Genomic DNA, 18,527 nt, shown 5'->3' on the forward strand with positions numbered 1-18,527 from the left:
GATCCATCTCGGGTTTTAAGAAACAGACTTTTCTGTTGCTTGTTTGGATTACAGTGAGTAAACTCAGATTCATCAGGTCTGCTCCCAGTGCAGCAACCACTGCCACAACCATCATCATCTTGGCATTCTAGTGACTGCCCATCCCCACCTTAACTCTTTTCACACTATCAATTGCCTGTGTGCTGCCCCTGACCTCCAGTACATAGCTGAGTATATCTTTTCCTATTGCTTTTAACACTATCATACCAACAATCATGGCAGGAGTACAAAGATGTGGACCATCACCTCACCACATGAATTCTGGACTACCTTACCAACAGGCCTCAGTACATATAGATCAAGAATTGTGTTGGTGATGGGCTCCTCGGCAGTACAGATGACCCACAGGCAGAAGTCCTGGATCCGTTTCTACAACTCGGCTAACTGCTTTTGAGTCTCTAATGACTCAGTTGTTGGCCATGTCCCCCATGGGTATAACAAGGTTTTTGCAGGTGCAAACATCCTCCACTTTCAGAAGTCATCATGGAACGGATATTGAGATCATGGACTCACAAGTACCTGGTTATTAACGACTAACACAAATGCCATCTACAGAAACAGTCGGTATCTCCTACTGAGACTTGGGTGTTTTGGAGTGCAGGTATAGCTCCTATGACTCTGTGGTGGCATCAGCCATCTCTTATGGTGTAAGTCTGCTGGGGCAGCAGTAGCTCTGCTGGGGACAGAAAGAAACTAAACAGTTTGATCAAGAAGGCCAGCTCTATGCTGGGATAACCTCTTGACTCAATGGAAACAGTGAGCAACAGGAGAACAGTAGCTAAACTACCATCCTTGTTAGAGAACACCTCCCACCTCATGCAGCACTAAGAAGCTCCTTCAGTGACAGGTTGCCGTACCCAGGAGAGATTTTGGATGCCTTTTTTTTTCCAGAGTCTACTATGTCTAACAGAAATGAACATGAGGATACACACATGGTCTGTACATATCTCAATGTGCAACACTGTCCACTGCACTATGAAGCATTTAGTTTTTGCTAGATTTCTCTCTCTCTCATCAACTGTATTTTGTGTAATATCTGTGTTTATACATATGCATGGATATACAGAACCAAACAAAAAACAAAACTGTGCAATACAGTACTACAGTATTGTTTTGGTATAGTATTATTGTAGTTAGGTTATGCTGTATGTATTTATCCCTGCTACTGTAATAATTAAATTCCTGACTTTGAGACTAATCTCATGTTAATAACACTACAAGTAAACTCAAGGATTACTTTACAATTAATTAATTAAAATTTAAAATACATGGACACGTATTTGGTCAATTCAATTCAATTCAATTCTATTTATATAGCGCCAAATCACAACAAAAGTCGCCTCAAGGCGCTTCATAGATACAGAGAAAAACCCAACAATCATATGACCCCCTGTGAGCAAGCACTTTGGCGACAGTGGGAAGGAAAAACTCCCTTTTAACAGGAAGAAACCTCCGGCAGAACCAGGCTCAGGGAGGGGCGGGGCCATCTGCTGCGACCGGTTGGGGTGAGAGAAGGACCCCAACCGGGGTCCTTCTCCTTGGCAATGCTTGGATTGCCAAGGAGCTCTATACATGGGCCTTGTATGTAATAACACTTCATGAAAACTTTATGCTAGTCTGTTGTAAACACACCAGATCACATTTGCTGTGCCATCTTGACATACCTTCTATCTAACTCTGTTCCCTTCCTCTGTTCCTCTGCAATCAGTGAAATAGCTCATTTTTGTTAAAGTCAATACCGTCGTCATTGCTGATGTAGGTGGATTCCGTGTGTCCACAACCTCCACGTCCAAGAAGTACCATTCCTGCTGTTCTTTGTCGAGCTGTGCTTTGGTGAAGATACCTCCACTGAGGTTTATGGAGAACAGGTCTTTGTGTGTATTCAGCGAATACGTGACATTGTAAAGGTTGCTTCCTGAGGAGGCAGCGACCTGGCCTACCAAAACCCCGGCTTCCTGGTTCTCAGGCAGGCTGAAGTTATAGGAGGAGCTCAGGAAGGCCACAGTCTCAGTCAGACTGGAAATCTTCAGATTCACCACAACACGAGCTGCAGGGAAATTATAGCACAGAATACTCATGGGTTAAACTCCCACACAGGTGGAGCTAATTTTTTTAATGCATCGAAACTTAACGGTCCATACAACATTTAGGATTTCTTAGTACATACTGAAATTTCTGTCAGTTTTTTTGTGTAATTCTTAGCTGAGTCGAATAATTTTCCATGCTATAGAAATAAAACTGAACTGAACTGGTTAACATTGTGAAAAGATGCTTTTAAAGTCAAATCATGTTAACTTCCAATAAATCATTATTTATTAATTTATTCCTAATCCTGATCAAACAGTGACTGGAACTGAAGACTAATAAAATATAGCCTTATGTCTTATGCCACATACGTTTTTCAAATGTGTCCAGTGTTTGAGTTATTCATAAACATTTTTACACATTTCTACATACTGCAGATGACACCTATGAGAAGATATTAACCAAGGAACCAGTTTACCCTGCCAGGGATAAGCTTATTGTGCCCCCACCCCCAGGGTGGGGGCACAATAAGCTGAGAAGGGAGCTCAAGGAAGAGCGCCTGTTTGCCCCCTTTGCTCATGGAGCCTGGCTGGGTGCAGCCTTAGAGGAGTCATGGGCCTGCCCGTCTGTAATTCCACCAATAGCATGAGGCACAGGTCAGGTGCTATGTGTGTTAGGCAGCAGTCAATGGTGGTCCAATCCACCCTTGACAGACTACTGGGTCACCTACTTAATGGTTTTAATGGAATCTCTTACCATTACTATGCACAGAGTTACACTTTTCTGTCAAGCCCAACAACCTCAACAGCCTTTGATACCACTGCCTTTGTAAATACAGATGTTGCTCTATGGACAACCCTACACTCAGGAATCCTGCTCATGTTGGTCACTTTATTTCACTCATACTGTAAACTTTAAAGCTGCTACGTTGGTCACTTTAAACCACTTCAAGGTCACTTTAAATGTCAATTGTAAATTGTAAAGTTAGACTGTTATTGATCCTTTTTACCTAAAAATGTATATTTACTCCCCTTACCTTAATCTTAAAGTGTATATTTATTTCTTACACTTCTTATATTTATTGTTGTCTTTTTGCACTGAATGGAACTGGAGCCTCATCGTCTCGTCTCTGCTTTAAACTGTGCTGTATATAGCAGAGGTGACAATAAAGTTTACTTTGATTTTGACTTTGACTCAGACGCACAGCTAGACACAGCTCTGGCTCACTCAGCTCTCTGAAATGATTTCTCTGCCTCCTCATATATGTTCCCAGTTCTGGTAACAAGAGTTCAAACTGCCCCGCTGACATCCTGAAATATGCACGAAAGCAGCCACGAACAGCTTCAACTATGAAATTCTCCCTGCTGCTGCATTCTCGTGACAATTGGATGAAACCAGAGTGTCAGTTTCTGCTTTTCCTCGTTTAGGAACATCAGGACCATCTCTTCATGTCAACTTCCTTTTTTTCACAGTCTGTTTTTGAAGATGAATTTTCCGCAAAAACACAACTCATGAAAACGGCAAAAAACCCAACTCTAGATTGTTTATGCCTCACATTTTCCCCATGCAGGGCTGTAACACTGCAGTTTTACTTCTGTCCTTTCCTATCAATTTGTTCCCAATACAAAGCAGGAATGCATTTATTTCTAAACTTGGGAAGGTTAAAATGCATGCATACTATGATGTTATGGTTTACAGTTAAATCAAAAAATAAAGCTCAAATAACCGATGATGCCAAGAGCCGTTAGACTGACCTGTGGTGCTCAAAGGGGGCTGGCCGTGGTCTGTGGCCACAGCTGTCAGCACCAGTGCGGTATCTTCTGTTAAATCAGCAAATTTCGAGGTCAAAGTCACATTCCCAGTCTGGGTGTTTAGGTCCAAGTATGGAGAAGCTTCTCCAGAGAAACTAAAACAGCAAAAATGAAAAAAATACATTTAAGGAACCTTAATAAATACTCCTACTTCAACAACATACAACAACACTAAACTATCTTGAAATATGTTTAATCCATGCATTTTAATAGATACAATTTTTTTAATACAAACAAACAAACAAAAAATTCACGTACACAATGACTCTTCCGCCTACAATACTATAGAAAAAAATACATGCTTCCCTCAGCTGAAAAAAAGAACATGTTGGATCTACTTAATTCAACTGTGCACTTTGGTTGCACACAGATGTTTTGCTGTGTCTGTGGATGCTCTGCCCTGCCCACCGGGGCAGCATGACAGTTAGGGCAGGAGTGCTGGACGTGTGGGTGGCCGGGAAACTGCGCAGATGATGTGCACCATCAGCCTTCTGACACCCTCACCCAGCCCAGGAGAAACATACAGAAGTATGCATGCCTGTGCTGTGCTCAGTGGTGACACGAAGTCATCAGACACCAACTGTGGGGAAGAAGAAATGGTGGGGCCTTCACGTGAGAGCCCACTGGCTCCGGTGATTTGCTCCACGAAAGATTTCCCACAAGAGCAGTGATGACAGTCTGAGCTCAGCCTCTCACCAAGTGATAAAAGTTGATGTAGCACTGAAATTTCTGTATTTTGTAATGAGTGACAGTTTATATTGAGTGAGTCATGAGACTCATACACAGGAAGAGCACGCCTAGTTGTTGGTGCCTAAAAGCAGGCGGGAATTTATTCTCCAGGCTATTTTCAATTTACTCCAGAGTTATGATAAAAATCTGGAGTAAATCATTGCCCAATTGTGGATGTGCGCCAGTGTTGCGCAGGTTGTCACGGGAGAACTTGTTCCAGGCCCAGGAATGTCAGCAGTGACTTTACAACATTTACAACTCAGACAATTTTCACTGGGAGATAAATTGCTCTTAGCCCTGCGTCGGATTTGTGACCAAATCAAGCAAGCCACACGAATCCTATCATCTGAGCCTCTTGAAAGCATAAAGACAGGCTGAATCCATCTCTGCTGAACCTATTTAAGGAAAGAAATAAGTTGGGGCCAGAAGTGCCAAATTTAACTATTCCATCCTCACTCCATTGTGACAACCATGTGACACAGGCTCAGAGAGCAGATGTTGCTGCATTGCAACAACGTTTTGGATATAGAGCACCATTTTGAAACATGCCCTGGCGTGACGATGCATTCACTGCATTGCAGTGACTGCAATGTGAATGTTGGAAAGCAGAAACTGCGAGAAATTGCGTCAAAACCCTGTTCAATAAAATGCAACAGCATTCACTTTGGTGGTACCAGGTCTTTACTACACAGACATTAAACCTATACTTAGAGCTGGATCAGGTGACCCTGAACTCTCCCATTGCAGAGTTGCTATAATGTTGGGAGACTTTTCCATGATGCACTGAGCATTCCTTCTCCACTCTTTTCACTCACGATGCATTTACATGCTTCTACCTCATGTCATTAACTTTTAACTCCTCTCTCCCATAGTATGTTTTTTTGTCCTTGTCTTCCTATGTAGCAGATGGTTGCACCTCCTTGAATGTGTTCTTTACACCATAACCAGGTGGTTGCTTATCAGGGATTGCCTGATTGTTTGAGTGTTTTTCTCTAATATTGTAGAGTCATTTTAACCAGAATCAAACTGAAAAGTCAGAATCATAAAGATAGGAGTTCGTTTAAAAACAGCCCAAAAAAGAATAACACTCGTAGTATTTATAGTTTGTAATGTATTATCATGCTACAAAAAAACATAATTGCAGAGTCCCTGAAATTTCCCAAAGCCTACCAACTTTCAATTTGTTACATAAAGAAGGTGAAATGATTTTGCACATTCCAAAAGCGTCCGGTCCATCTGAACTGACCTGTAGGTGACGAGAGAATTGTTCCCGGTGTCTCTGTCAGTAGCAGACAGCGTGAGCAGAAGCTTTCCTTCCTCTGCGTCTTTCAGCAGGATGGTGCTGACGTAGTCGCTGGAACTGAAAACGGGGGTGTTGTCGTTCAGGTCAGCGAGGCTCACTCTGATCGAGGTGAAGTTCTGGTGTTCAAAGTCCAAAGTTCAATTTAATAAAAGAACACTTTCACAAAGCAAGATGAGATATGATTCATTACAGTTTAAGAGTGCCTTTCTGATGTGAAAATACTCAACTGGACCAAAATTAGACCTCATTTTGTAAAATACAATAACTTTTTTGGCTGTTTCAGGGTCTGTAAGCATTTTCTGTAGTTACCTCTCTTGGAGGGTTGCCTTTGTCTAAAGCCTTCACAGTCAGGTCATATGATTCCCTGCTCTCCCGATCCAAAGGACCAATAGCCAGCAATGTCCCATCCTGTAACACAACACATGAAACTGCAACACACATCCAACATAATTATACTATACCTACAACATAACTCCAACCAGCCCAAGAGCACTCACATAATAGTGAAACAATCATTTTGCCCCTTTTTATGACAGATTTTTCCATCCATCCTAAAATATGCAGCACTGCGAACAATGTCTAACTGTAACTTTTGTTGCTGCTTCCCAATACAGTGCATTGTAGAGCCCACAACTACTGTAATTGATTAATTAATTAAGGCCCTATTATACATTTCTATTGTGAGTATGACTTTCCTTATTTTCTGTCATATACACTAAAATAAAACCAAATAAAAATAAAATAAAGGAAAACATTTTTAATCAGACTAGGATATTGATCTGGTCAGTTAAGTAGCAAAGAATAATCCAATTATTCTCAGAATACAACATGCTGGAGGCATTGTGGACATGCAACAGCAAATCATTTCCACATTTTTTGGGAATGTCCCCGTGTGGTTCCATTTTGGAAGGAAATACATAAGGGGGGGCCTGCTACCCCCCCAAAAACCCATCTCCATAGAGACTGTGTCTGCTTCCAAAAAGACAAAAAACAAACTAAAAACCAGCAACAAACAACTTAAACAATCACAAAGAAAGAACAATACAGTATCCACATCTGAACCAAAGAGTAAAACGATGAAATGTGGATTATTAAATATTAGGTCTCTCTCCTCCAAGTCTCTGTTAGTACATGACTTAATAATTGATCAACAAATTGATTTACTCTGCCTTACAGAAACCTGGTTGCAGCAGGATGATTATGTTAGTTTAAATGAATCAACACCCCCGAGTCATTCTAACTACCAGAAATCTCGAAGCACAGGTCGAGGGGGCGGTGTGGCAGCAATTTTTCACACCAGTCTATTAATTAATGAAAGACCAAGACAGACTTTTAATTCATTTGAAAGCCTGATGCTTAACATTGTCCACCCCAGCTGTGAAACTCAGAAACCAGTCTTACTTGTTATCATCTATCGTCCACCTGGGCCTTACACAGAGTTTCTGTCTGATTTCTCAGACTTTATATCTAATTTAGTTCTGAGCTCAGATAAAATAATTATTGTGGGTGATTTTAACATCCATGTAGATGCTAAAAATGACAGCCTCAACATGGCATTTAATCTGTTGTTAGACTCAATTGGTTTCTCTCAAAATGTAAAAGAACCCACCCACTACTTTAATCACACTCTAGATCTTGTTTTAACATATGGCATAGAAACTGAACATTTAACAGTGTTTCCTGAAAACCCTCTCCTGTCTGATCATTTCTTGATAACATTTACATTTACAATAATTGATTACGCAGCAGTGGAGAGTGGACTTTATCAAAGTAGATGTCTTTCTGAAAGCGCTGTAACTAAGTTTAAGAATATAATCCAGCCACTGTTATCATCGTCAATGCCCTGTACCAACACAGAGCAGAGCAGCTATCTGAACGCTACCCCAACAGAGGTCGATTATCTTGTTAATAATTTCACCTCCTCACTACGTACGACTCTGGATACTGTAGCTCCAGTGAAAACTAAGGTCTCTAATCAGAAGTACCTGACCCCGTGGTATAATTCTCAAACACGTACCCTAAAGCAGATGACTCGTAATCTGGAGAGGAAATGGCGTGTCACAAATTTAGAGGATCATCATTTAGCCTGGAGAAATAGTTTGTTGCTTTATAAGAAAGCCCTCCGCAAAGCCAGAACAGCTTACTACTCGTCACTGATTGAAGAAAATAAGAACAACCCCAGGTTTCTCTTCAGCACTGTAGCCAGGCTGACAAAAAGTCAGAGCTCTTTTGAGCCAACCATCCCTTTAACGTTAACTAGTGATGACTTCATGAACTTCTTCACAAATAAAATTTTTATCATTAGAGAAAAAATTACCAATAATCATCCCACAGATGTAATATTATCTACAGCTACTCTTAGTTCCATTGATGTTAAGTTAGACTCTTTTTTTCCAATCGATCTTTCTGAGTTAACTTCAATAATTACTTCCTCCAAACCATCAACGTGTCTTTTAGACCCCATTCCTACAAAACTGCTCAAAGAAGTCCTGCCATTGGTTAATTCTTCAATCTTATATATGATCAACCTATCTCTAATAATCGGCTATGTACCACAGGCCTTCAAGGTGGCTGCAGTTAAACCTTTACTCAAAAAGCCATCTCTAGACCCAGCAGTCTTAGCTAATTATAGGCCAATCTCCAACCTTCCTTTCATATCAAAAATCCTTGAAAGAGTAGTTGTCAAACAGCTAACAGATCATCTGCAGAGGAATGGTTTATTTGAAGAGTTTCAGTCAGGTTTCAGAGTTCATCACAGCACAGAAACCGCTTTATTGAAGGTTACAAATGATCTTCTTATGGCCTCTGACAGTGGACTCATCTCTGTGCTTGTCCTTCTTGACCTTAGTGCAGCATTCGATACTGTTGACCATAATATCCTATTAGAGCGATTAGAACATGCTGTAGGTATTACAGGTATTGCACTGCAGTGGTTTGTATCATATCTATCTAATAGACTCCAATTTGTGCATGTAAATGGAGAGTCCTCTTCACACACTGAGGTTAATTATGGAGTTCCACAGGGTTCAGTGCTAGGACCAATTCTGTTTACATTATACATGCTTCCCCTAGGTAGCATCATTAGAAGACATAGCATACATTTTCACTGCTATGCAGATGACACCCAGCTCTATCTGTCCATGAAGCCAGATAACACACACCAATTAGTTAAACTGCAGGAATGTCTTAAAGACATAAAGACTTGGATGGCCACTAACTTTCTGCTTCTTAACTCAGATAAAACTGAGGTCATTGTACTCGGCGCTGAAAAGCTTAGAAATATGGTATCTAACCAGATTCTTACTCTGGATGGCATTACCTTGGCCTCCAGTAACACTGTGAGGAACCTTGGAGTCATTTTTGACCAGGATATGTCCTTCAACGCACATATTAAACAAATATGTAAGACTGCGTTCTTCCATTTGCGCAACATCTCTAAAATTAGAAATATCCTGTCTCAGAGTGACGCTGAAAAACTAGTTCATGCATTTATTACTTCCAGGCTAGACTACTGCAATTCATTATTATCAGGATGTCCAAAAAACTCACTGAAAAGCCTTCAGTTAATCCAAAATGCTGCAGCAAGAGTACTGACAGGGACTAGAAAGAGAGAGCATATTTCTCCTGTTTTGGCTTCCCTTCATTGGCTTCCTGTTAAATCCAGAATTGAATTCAAAATCCTGCTCCTCACATACAAGGTCTTAAATAATCAGGCCCCATCTTATCTTAATGACCTTGTAGTACCATATCACCCTATTAGAGCACTTCGCTCTCGCTCTGCAGGCCTACTTGTTGTTCCTAGAGTATTTAAAAGTAGAATGGGAGGGAGAGCCTTCAGTTTTCAGGCCCCTCTTCTGTGGAACCACCTTCCAGTTTGGATTCAGGAGACAGACACTATCTCTACTTTTAAGATTAGGCTTAAAACCTTCCTTTTTGCTAAAGCATATAGTTAGGGCTGGACCAGGTGACCCTGAATCCTCCCTTAGTTATGCTGCAATAGATGTAGGCTGCCGGGGGATTCCCATGATGCATTGAGTTTTTCCTTTCCAGTCACCTTTCTCACTCACTATGTATTAACTGACCTCTCTGTATTGAATCGTATCTGTTATTAATCTCTGTCTCTCTTCCACAGCATGTCTTTATCCTGTCTTCCTTCTCTCACCCCAACCGGTCGCAGCAGATGGCCGCCCCTCCCTGAGCCTGGTTCTGCCGGAGGTTTCTTCCTGTTAAAAGGGAGTTTTTCCTTTCCACTGTCGCCAAAGTGCTTGCTCATAGGGGGTCATATGATTGTTGGGCTTTTCTCTGTATCTATGAAGCGCCTTGAGGCGACATTTGTTGTGATTTGGCGCTATATAAATAAAATTGAATTGAAAATTGAATTGAATTGAATTGAATAAGGTCATGGAAACAATCTTCCAAAAGAAAATACAATTTCATTTTGCATTATTGTACCTAGGCAGCCTAGAGAGTCTTAATCTATGCAAACCGGATAAATATTTGTTCAGTGTGCTGTCGGTAGCTTGCAAAAAGGCCATAACTCGCCTTTGGATTAAAGAGGATATTTCTACCATAGATGAATGGATTGATGTGATATATAATATTTTTGTTATGGAAAGAATAACTTTTAGGTTAAAGTGCCAGGCAGACTCATTTGAAGAATATTGGTTGAAATGGTTGAAATATGTACAAAATGGGAGGCCCGATTTTGTATAATGTCATTGTATTTCTTGGTTTGTTTGTTTGTTCTTGTGTTTTGTTTTGTTTTGTTTTGGTCCGTTTGGTTTTGCTTCCCCCCCCACGGTGATTAAGTTGAATTTGTTGTACATGTTGTATAAATAAGAAAACTAATAAAACATAAATTTAAAAAAAAAGAGTCCAAGGGATTTCAGTCTCACTGTGACTTTACAATTGCAAAGCTGCTGCTAAACCTGAAGTCTTTTTTTTCTGATCGAAAATTTTTTAAAAAAAAGTAGCAAAGGGGATTGTTAATCATTTTCAGCTGCTTTGGTGTTAACAGAATTATCATCAGGTGCTTTAGAGGAGCAACGAGGGAAGCCCCCAAAACATGAATGAACGGTTTTACAGGTGGGGGACACTGACCTTTTGTCCCTCAACATATCTTCTGACTGTTTTTTCACTGGGTTTACATTCGGCTTGTACGTCCACACGTACCCGGGTATTTTTGAAAACGCAGATTTTTCTATGCATTTGCACCTTTCGTCCACACGTAAACGGCGTTTTTGGTCACTGAAAACTGAGATTTTTAAAAACTTCATTTTTGCATTTACGTGTGGACGAGAAAAACGGAGAAAACGCAGCATCAAAGGTGTGCACCTTTTTTGACGTCACACTGTGCGCCACGTTATTGTTTCGGTGAAATGAATTTCTACAATACTGTTACTGTTAATTGTACTCTCTGCAGTGTTTAAATGCTTACATATACACACACAGTTACTGTCCCTCCACACATACCACTCGGTTCTGCTTCTATGCCCCATCCTTGTTTACTTTTTCCCACCGAGGCTTCTAGACTTCTGATTGGCCAACATTTCTACACTGATGGGAATATATTGCCACCTGTTGCTTTGGCATGTTCCTAGCAGCGTTTCCCTTCATTTCTGCCTTTACTGTGGACGGGATTATTTTTTAAAACGAAAACGGAAAATCTCCGTTTTCAAAAATACCCGTGTACGTGTGGACGTAGCCTCAGTAGCATGGCAGTGTGAGGTGATTCTTGGACTCTACGGAGGTTGCACAGGTATTACCACTCCTCCAGGATGGCACATCAACATGTGTCATTGACAGAAGGTTTGCTGTGTCTCATAAAGTCTCAGTAATATGGTGGAGATTCCAGCTCACAGGCAGTTACTCTACATAGGTGGAAAGGGCCATAGAAGGTCTTAATCCATCAGCTGGACTAGTATCTGATCCTTTGTGCAAGGAGGAACAGGATGAGCACTGTCAGTCCTACAAAATTACCTCCTTCAGGCCAGTGCTATGAATGTCTCTGAGCAAACCATCAGAAACAGACTTCATTAGGGTGGACTGAGAGCCCAACATCATCTAATGGGCCCTGTACTCACTGTCTGTGGAGCCTGATCAGAATTTGCCATAGAATTGGCAGGTCCACCACTTGCACCCTGCTGAAAGCAAATTCACCCTGAGCCTGACAAGAAAGGGTATGGAGAAGCATGGATAACGCCATGCCAGCCAACGGCATACCTGTCTGTGAAGGTGTATCCATGGATATCTGATGTGTTTTAAGCGTTCCTTTATTTGTTTTTCTTTCTTTTTTTTTTTTTTTAGAAGTGTATGTCCTCTTATACTGCATACTAAATAAGGCTCATTTTGTGCCAAAGCTTCAGACTTCAGATTGCGCTAATACAAATGAACAGAATTAATATGTGTGTGGCAATATATAACCATCATGTCAGGTAAAGCAGTCGCTATAATAGACAAAAAGCGGAATTCTGGCATGTTGGAAAATGTTCTCAGCTGTTTTTTTCCCCTTTGCCTCACCTCTCTGAATCTAAAGACTGGGTGGGGGGAGATAAGGGAGAGGGTGACCTCTCCATTTAGCCCAAGGTCTGCGTCTGTGGGTGTGATGGTAAAAATTTCTCCTGGGCTTTCCACTGAGTAATCGCCTTCAATGATCATCAGTGGGTCAGGAATGCTTGGGAATTGTGGAGAATTGTCGTTGTAATCAAGGATTGTGATATTCAGCTGAGCCGTGGAACTCAGACCATCAGTCACCTGATCCACTGCGACAACCTGAATAGAGACACAAAAAACACAGAAAGTTACTGAAACCTCCCCCACAGGATTCTACTAACTTTAGCTCTTAGACACTAAGTTACTTTTTTTAACCAAAAAACATAAAATTTAGCCTGGGCATATAGTATTTGTTCCCTCCATCCATCCATCCATCTTCATCCGCTTTATCCGAGGCCCGGACCTCCCTCTCCCCAGCCACCTCCTCCAGCTTATCCGGGGGAACACCAAGGCGTTCCCAGGCCAGCCGAGAGATATAATCTCTCCAGCGTGTCCTGGGTCTGCCCCGGGGCCTCCTCCCGGTGGGACATGCCTGGAACATCTCGCCCAGGAGGCGCCCAGGGGGCATCCTTGTCAGATGCCCGAACCACCTCAGCTGACTCCTTTCGATGTGGAGCAGCAGCGGCTCTACTCTGAGCCCCTCCCGGATGGCTGAACTTCTCACCCAATCTCTAAGGGAGAGGCCAGCCACCCTTCGGAGGAAGCTCATTTCCGCCGCTTGTATCAGCGATCTCGTTCTTTTGGTCACTACCCACAGCTCGTGGCCATAGGTGAGGGTAGGGACGTAGATCGACCGGTAAATTGAGAGCTTCGCTTTTACACTCAGCTCTCTCTTCACCACGACGGACCGGTATTTGTTCCCTTTAACTTATTATTATTGTTATTTTTGCTTTTTAACATAGCACAAATGAACTACAGTAAAGTTATATTTTTACACATAAAAAGAAAATGGAAAGAGGACTGAATAATGAAAAAATGAGAAAAATATTGCTGAACGGATTCTGTGCCTCTCGTTTTTCTATTCCCAATGTAATCATTTCAAAAATGGTTCAGTGGCTCACCATTGGGTTATAAGTATTTAAGTTTTAAAAACAGAAAATATTTGATGTGTGTATACATTAATACATGGCAATCTAAGAATGCCTGCATTTATCATTGTTATTATTAAATAATATTCAGTAATAATATGAATTAAGCTAAAATTAGCTCAGTGGAGATAGCTATAATCTATATAATAATCTGTATACCATTCTTTTACATTTTAAACAATAGTGTAAGACAATATAATATCACAATTTTTAGTATCCATACATATGTTGTATATTTACCTGTAACAAATAGCTGTCTTTTGTCTCTCTGTCCAAGGCTACATCTCTTCTCAGTGAGACGACACCCTGCTTATTGATCTCAAAAGTGTCATTGTTGTAAAGGAAGTAGCCATTGGAGAATCCACCCTAAAAAGGAAGGTAGTTATGTTAAATAAGACGTCTTCATAACCAAAGGTAATTATTAAGAACAAATCAGGTGCATATACTGATATATTGGTACAACTGTGGAAAAACACTTTGGTCTTTTTGCACAGTAGACCAAATAAGAACCAAAACTTATCATAGCTGGACCCGGTCATGTAACTCACCTCATCCTTGTCAGTAACTTCCAGCACCAGGATGGATGCACCACCGGGCAGGTTCTCATAGATGGGTATGTGATGGATTTCCTTACTGAACTCAGGTGGGTTATTATTCACGTCCTTTATCTTCACCACCACTGAGCCATTCCCAATCAAAGAGGGTGTTCCCCCATCAGTGGCCTGAACTTTTAGGGTATACATGTTTGCCTCACTGTAGTCCAGAGGCTGGGCCAGTCGCAGGATCCCAGTGGACGACTCCAAATCAAAAACAGCAGGGTCTGATGAAGGGCTTTGCTGGAAAATGCTGTACGTAACTATTCCATTTACACTTTCATCAGGATCTAGAGCTGATAAGGTGAGCAAGCTTGCACCCACTGACTCTGTTTCTAAGATTTCAACCTGATACTCAGCCGCTGAGAACTTTGGTGCGTTATCGTTGATGTCAGATACTTGTACCGTCAGTGTGGCAGTGGCTGACCTGGCTGGACGACCCTGATCTTCAGCCACCACCAGCAGGCTGTATTCTGCCTTGGTCTCCCTGTCAAGTGCACCGGCCAAACTGACCATCCCAGACACAGGATCAATAGAAAAGCTCCCTTCTCCTCCTCTCAGTGAATATCTGATCTCCTTGTTGAAGCCACTGTCTTTGTCTGTAGCCGGAACTGCAGTAACATTGAATCCTACCTCTGCATCCTCCAGAACAGATTTGGTGACTGAGCTGGAGGCAAAAACTGGACTGTTGTCATTGATGTCAGTGACTTGGACCTCAACCACGGCGCTGTCACTGGTTGTTCCGTCAGTGATGGTAATTTCTACTGAGTAGTTTTGAGGGCCTTCGTCATGGTCAAGCTTAACCTTGGTGGTGAATTCACCACTGTTGGAGATTTCGAATTTGTCACCTTCTGTTGTAACTAAGAACTCAGGAATAGCAGGAGGTATTGCAAGGAAGTGAACCTGAAAGAAATACAGAATTGACAAAATCCTACTATGACATTTAAAGTTAACTATAGCCAGTGTTGGGGAGGTTACTTTTAAAATGTATTCCATTACAGAATACAGAATACATGCCCCAAAATGTATTCTGTAACGTATTCCGTTACGTTACTCAAAGAGAGTAACGTATTCTGAATACTTTGGTTTACTCAATATATTATCATGCTGTTTACAACTACGTGAATGTACTATTGCTGTGATTTATTACTGTTACTGAAGGTCCGCGGATCCGAACCGTAGTAAAGGGACCTCTGGCTAATACGGCGGGTTCTGTGTCGGGCTCGTAGCCAAAAACTAGCTTTACTTTGTTGTCTGGGCCAACTTTGCTAGTGAGAGACAGAGAGAGGCGTTGAAAGGCTGCTCCAACGGAACTTATTGTTTTTGGAGGAAAACACGAACACGGTGTACAGTCGATACTTAATAGCTTACTTACAACTGGGCTCGTCAGGCACTCTTCTTGGCTGCAGTGGTTATTATTATATTTACATGCTTCCAGCTCCCGTTTTTCCTCGATGACAGCTCGTACTTTTCCTTTTTCTCCCTCCCTCGCTCACAGACACATAACGGGTATGGCAGTCCATTCTCCCTGCAGCACGGACTACACTGCCTATGATGCTACATTCTTTAGAGCTATGCCTGTAGCATTCTGCCTATTAGCTTAGCACAACAACAACAAAAAGGCCTCTCTCACCCAGGAAACACGCAGAGAGAGAGCGTCACCCTGTAACCATGGCAACCGTAACGCTGCCGCCTGGAACAACAGAACGTAGCTGTCAAACAAAACCCAAACAGTCCTGACCCGCCACAATATGAAACAGGAAAGTACCGCCGTGTAATCCATTTATTTCAACAAAGTAACTGTATTCTAAATACCACCTTTTTAAACGGTAACTGTAACGGAATACAGTTACTCATAATTTGTATTTTAAATACGTAACTGCGGTACATGTATTCCGTTACTCCCCAACACTGACTATAGCAACAACAGTGAGTAGCTAAATGTAACTTGGCATTTGACACAGGAACATTTGGATGATAAAAGCACTGGTTTGCACACAAATTCACTGGGAAACATACCTTAAGAACTGCAACTCCTGGCTCCTGCTCCTCCTCTATGATAAAATGGTAAAGTTTTTGTAAAAACTGAGGTTTTGAATCACCAGGAGCAAAAATATTCACTTGTGCTGAGGAGGAGCGAGGTATGACGCCACCTAGAGGACAGATGAAGAAGAATATTATGCTACTTTAATGATGGCAGGCATTAAGAGGTCAGCTGGTCTACTTTAAGATTATGTAACAGTAATTACTTCCATCTTAAAGTTACTCAGGTGACAGAACTGACTGTAAGATGCTTTGTTGAAAGCAATGAAGTTCTGTGAAAAATATGAATTAGTCATATGAGATTAAAAACCTTGGCACATGCAAGGTAATAATGTTATGATGCTAAAGTGGAGTGATTGCTATGACATGACACTTAGGCATAGCAACTAAGGAAGCAGGCGGTGAAGTTGTGCACATATGCTGCAGTTGTGCTGCATACATGCCAAATAATCACAGTTGTGTAAGTTATGATTTAGTGAATGTCAGAATAAGTAATTCTGAAATTGAATAACCTATTCTGGCAAGCCACAACCACAACAACCTCAACAATATTAACAACAACAACAATAATAAGAATAATAATAAAAAAATCTACCATCTTTTGCTGTTACATAGAGAGGGAACTCCAAAATCTGGTTTTCCTGCAGGGGAATGGTTTTAGCTAGTGTAATAAGTCCGGTGTTTTCATCGATTGTGAAGTATCCTTTACTGTTCCCAAAGTCAATAGAGTATGTAATCTGCCCATTTACATCGACATCTGGATCTTCTGCCCTAACCTTGGAGTCACATAATACAAATCACAGTTTAAATGTCACGGAAATTAAAAAACAAAACACAAGATGATAACAGCAAAAACAAAAAACGATATCTTTGGATGATATGCATAAAATATGATTTAGTAATGCCATGAGAAAGTGATTATCCTTTTTAGTTGTAAAAAAATATTTTTCTGAGTTGGTATGATTGAATTCGATGCAAGCAAGAGTAAATTGAAGTGATTTAAAAAAAATACACATGCAGTTATAGAATCGGCCCGTATGTCTTATTGAGTAGAACTCACTAACCTGAACCAGCAACAATCCCTCTGTTTGATTTGCAAACACTTTTCCCTCGTACACGTCGCTGGTGAATTTAGGAATGTTGTCGTTTTCATCCAGAAGAGTCACAGTAACTTGTGCTGCTGCAACATTGTTGGGTTCATGTTGCTCTCTTGCTTCTACCTTTAAAATTAGTACGAAGAACAAAGTTGAGATGAAAGTTGGGACAAACTTTACTCTTTGAAAAACACAGTTTTTCTCCCACTTTTCAATTATTTTAATCTGTTTAAAACTGAATGGCTCAAAATGAGTTTTCAAGTTTTTTTTAAAAACATGAATTAAGACCCAGGATATACTGACAGTTGTTTTATCTTAAATCTAAATGACCTGAAATGTGATTGTTTCAGTGGCCTCTCGGTCGAGAGCTGTAGAGTTTTTCACTCTGACTGTCCCATCAGAGCTGATAGAGAAAGGAGCAGACTCTGGGATGATCCTCATTGTTCCCACAAACCCTCCCTAGGAATGAATATGAAAATGAAGAGAGTGAATGAAAATATGCATGCAGTTTTTTATATATTATTAACAGCATCAACTGACAGAATATATCTCGAAATCATAGGTGTATTGTAACTGTAGACTACCTGGTCGAGATCAGTGACAGAAGCTTTGAACAGAACAGCATCAACGGGCGAGTTTTCCAGAAGTGTCACAGAGTAGCTGGGTTCATCAAACTCTGGAGCATTATCATTAACATCCTCTACAGTGACAGACACCACTGTCTCAGTTGTCTTCATACTGTCGTCTGTTTGGGCTGCCTGAAGGGTATTAAAGCAGAGCGATATTTAGATTTAGATAACGAGGTCCTCCTCGGGTCCTCGTACTCTGGGGCCTCCGGATATCTGCCATACCTGCTTCATACCCTGGGGGGCGGGGCTATGGCTCCCCACACTCCCTAGCAGATCATTACATGGAGAAACCTTTGGAATACAAGCATGCAGGTGTGCACACAGGTGTGCACAGACGCGGACTACACCCTTATTGGCTGCTGCCTCAAAGCACATTGTGCGCTGTCTATCTTGCGTGCTGCACAATAGCGTTTAATATTTAGTATCTACTGTTATCTACTGATAGCTAGTTTATTGTGAGGGTGCTGTATTTATTATGTTGCTCTTTTTTTGTTTGCTTTCTCTTCTGTTTTTTTTTCTCCATACAGGTGATCCAGGTGTTTTGTTTGTTTTTCTTTCTTTCTTCCCCCCTTTCTCACCGTCTCTTCTCCCCTCTGGTTTTCTTTCTCTCCCTCTCTTTCT

At 41.2% G+C, this 18,527-nt stretch overlaps 1 protein-coding gene across 1 annotated transcript in view; it reads right to left on the bottom strand.

The window, feature by feature from the left end:
* The window catches only part of LOC146517564 (protocadherin Fat 4-like), a 33,271-nt gene that overhangs the window by 5,838 nt on the left and 8,906 nt on the right, over positions 1-18,527 (bottom strand). Inside the window, exons 11-22 of the mRNA XM_085164283.1 lie at positions 17,862-18,035; positions 17,608-17,736; positions 17,248-17,403; positions 16,779-16,959; positions 16,160-16,293; positions 14,096-15,043; positions 13,788-13,913; positions 12,427-12,678; positions 6,217-6,315; positions 5,851-6,023; positions 3,819-3,970; positions 1,779-2,086 (exon numbers count right to left, since the gene is read on the bottom strand). Of these exons, the coding sequence (XP_085020409.1) occupies positions 1,779-2,086; positions 3,819-3,970; positions 5,851-6,023; positions 6,217-6,315; positions 12,427-12,678; positions 13,788-13,913; positions 14,096-15,043; positions 16,160-16,293; positions 16,779-16,959; positions 17,248-17,403; positions 17,608-17,736; positions 17,862-18,035 (2,832 nt within the window). The remainder of the gene's footprint in view (positions 1-1,778; positions 2,087-3,818; positions 3,971-5,850; positions 6,024-6,216; positions 6,316-12,426; positions 12,679-13,787; positions 13,914-14,095; positions 15,044-16,159; positions 16,294-16,778; positions 16,960-17,247; positions 17,404-17,607; positions 17,737-17,861; positions 18,036-18,527) is intronic.

The sequence above is a fragment of the Neolamprologus multifasciatus genome, chromosome 6 (genome assembly GCF_963576455.1).
Source record: "Neolamprologus multifasciatus chromosome 6, fNeoMul1.2, whole genome shotgun sequence".
Taxonomy (NCBI): domain Eukaryota; kingdom Metazoa; phylum Chordata; class Actinopteri; order Cichliformes; family Cichlidae; genus Neolamprologus; species Neolamprologus multifasciatus.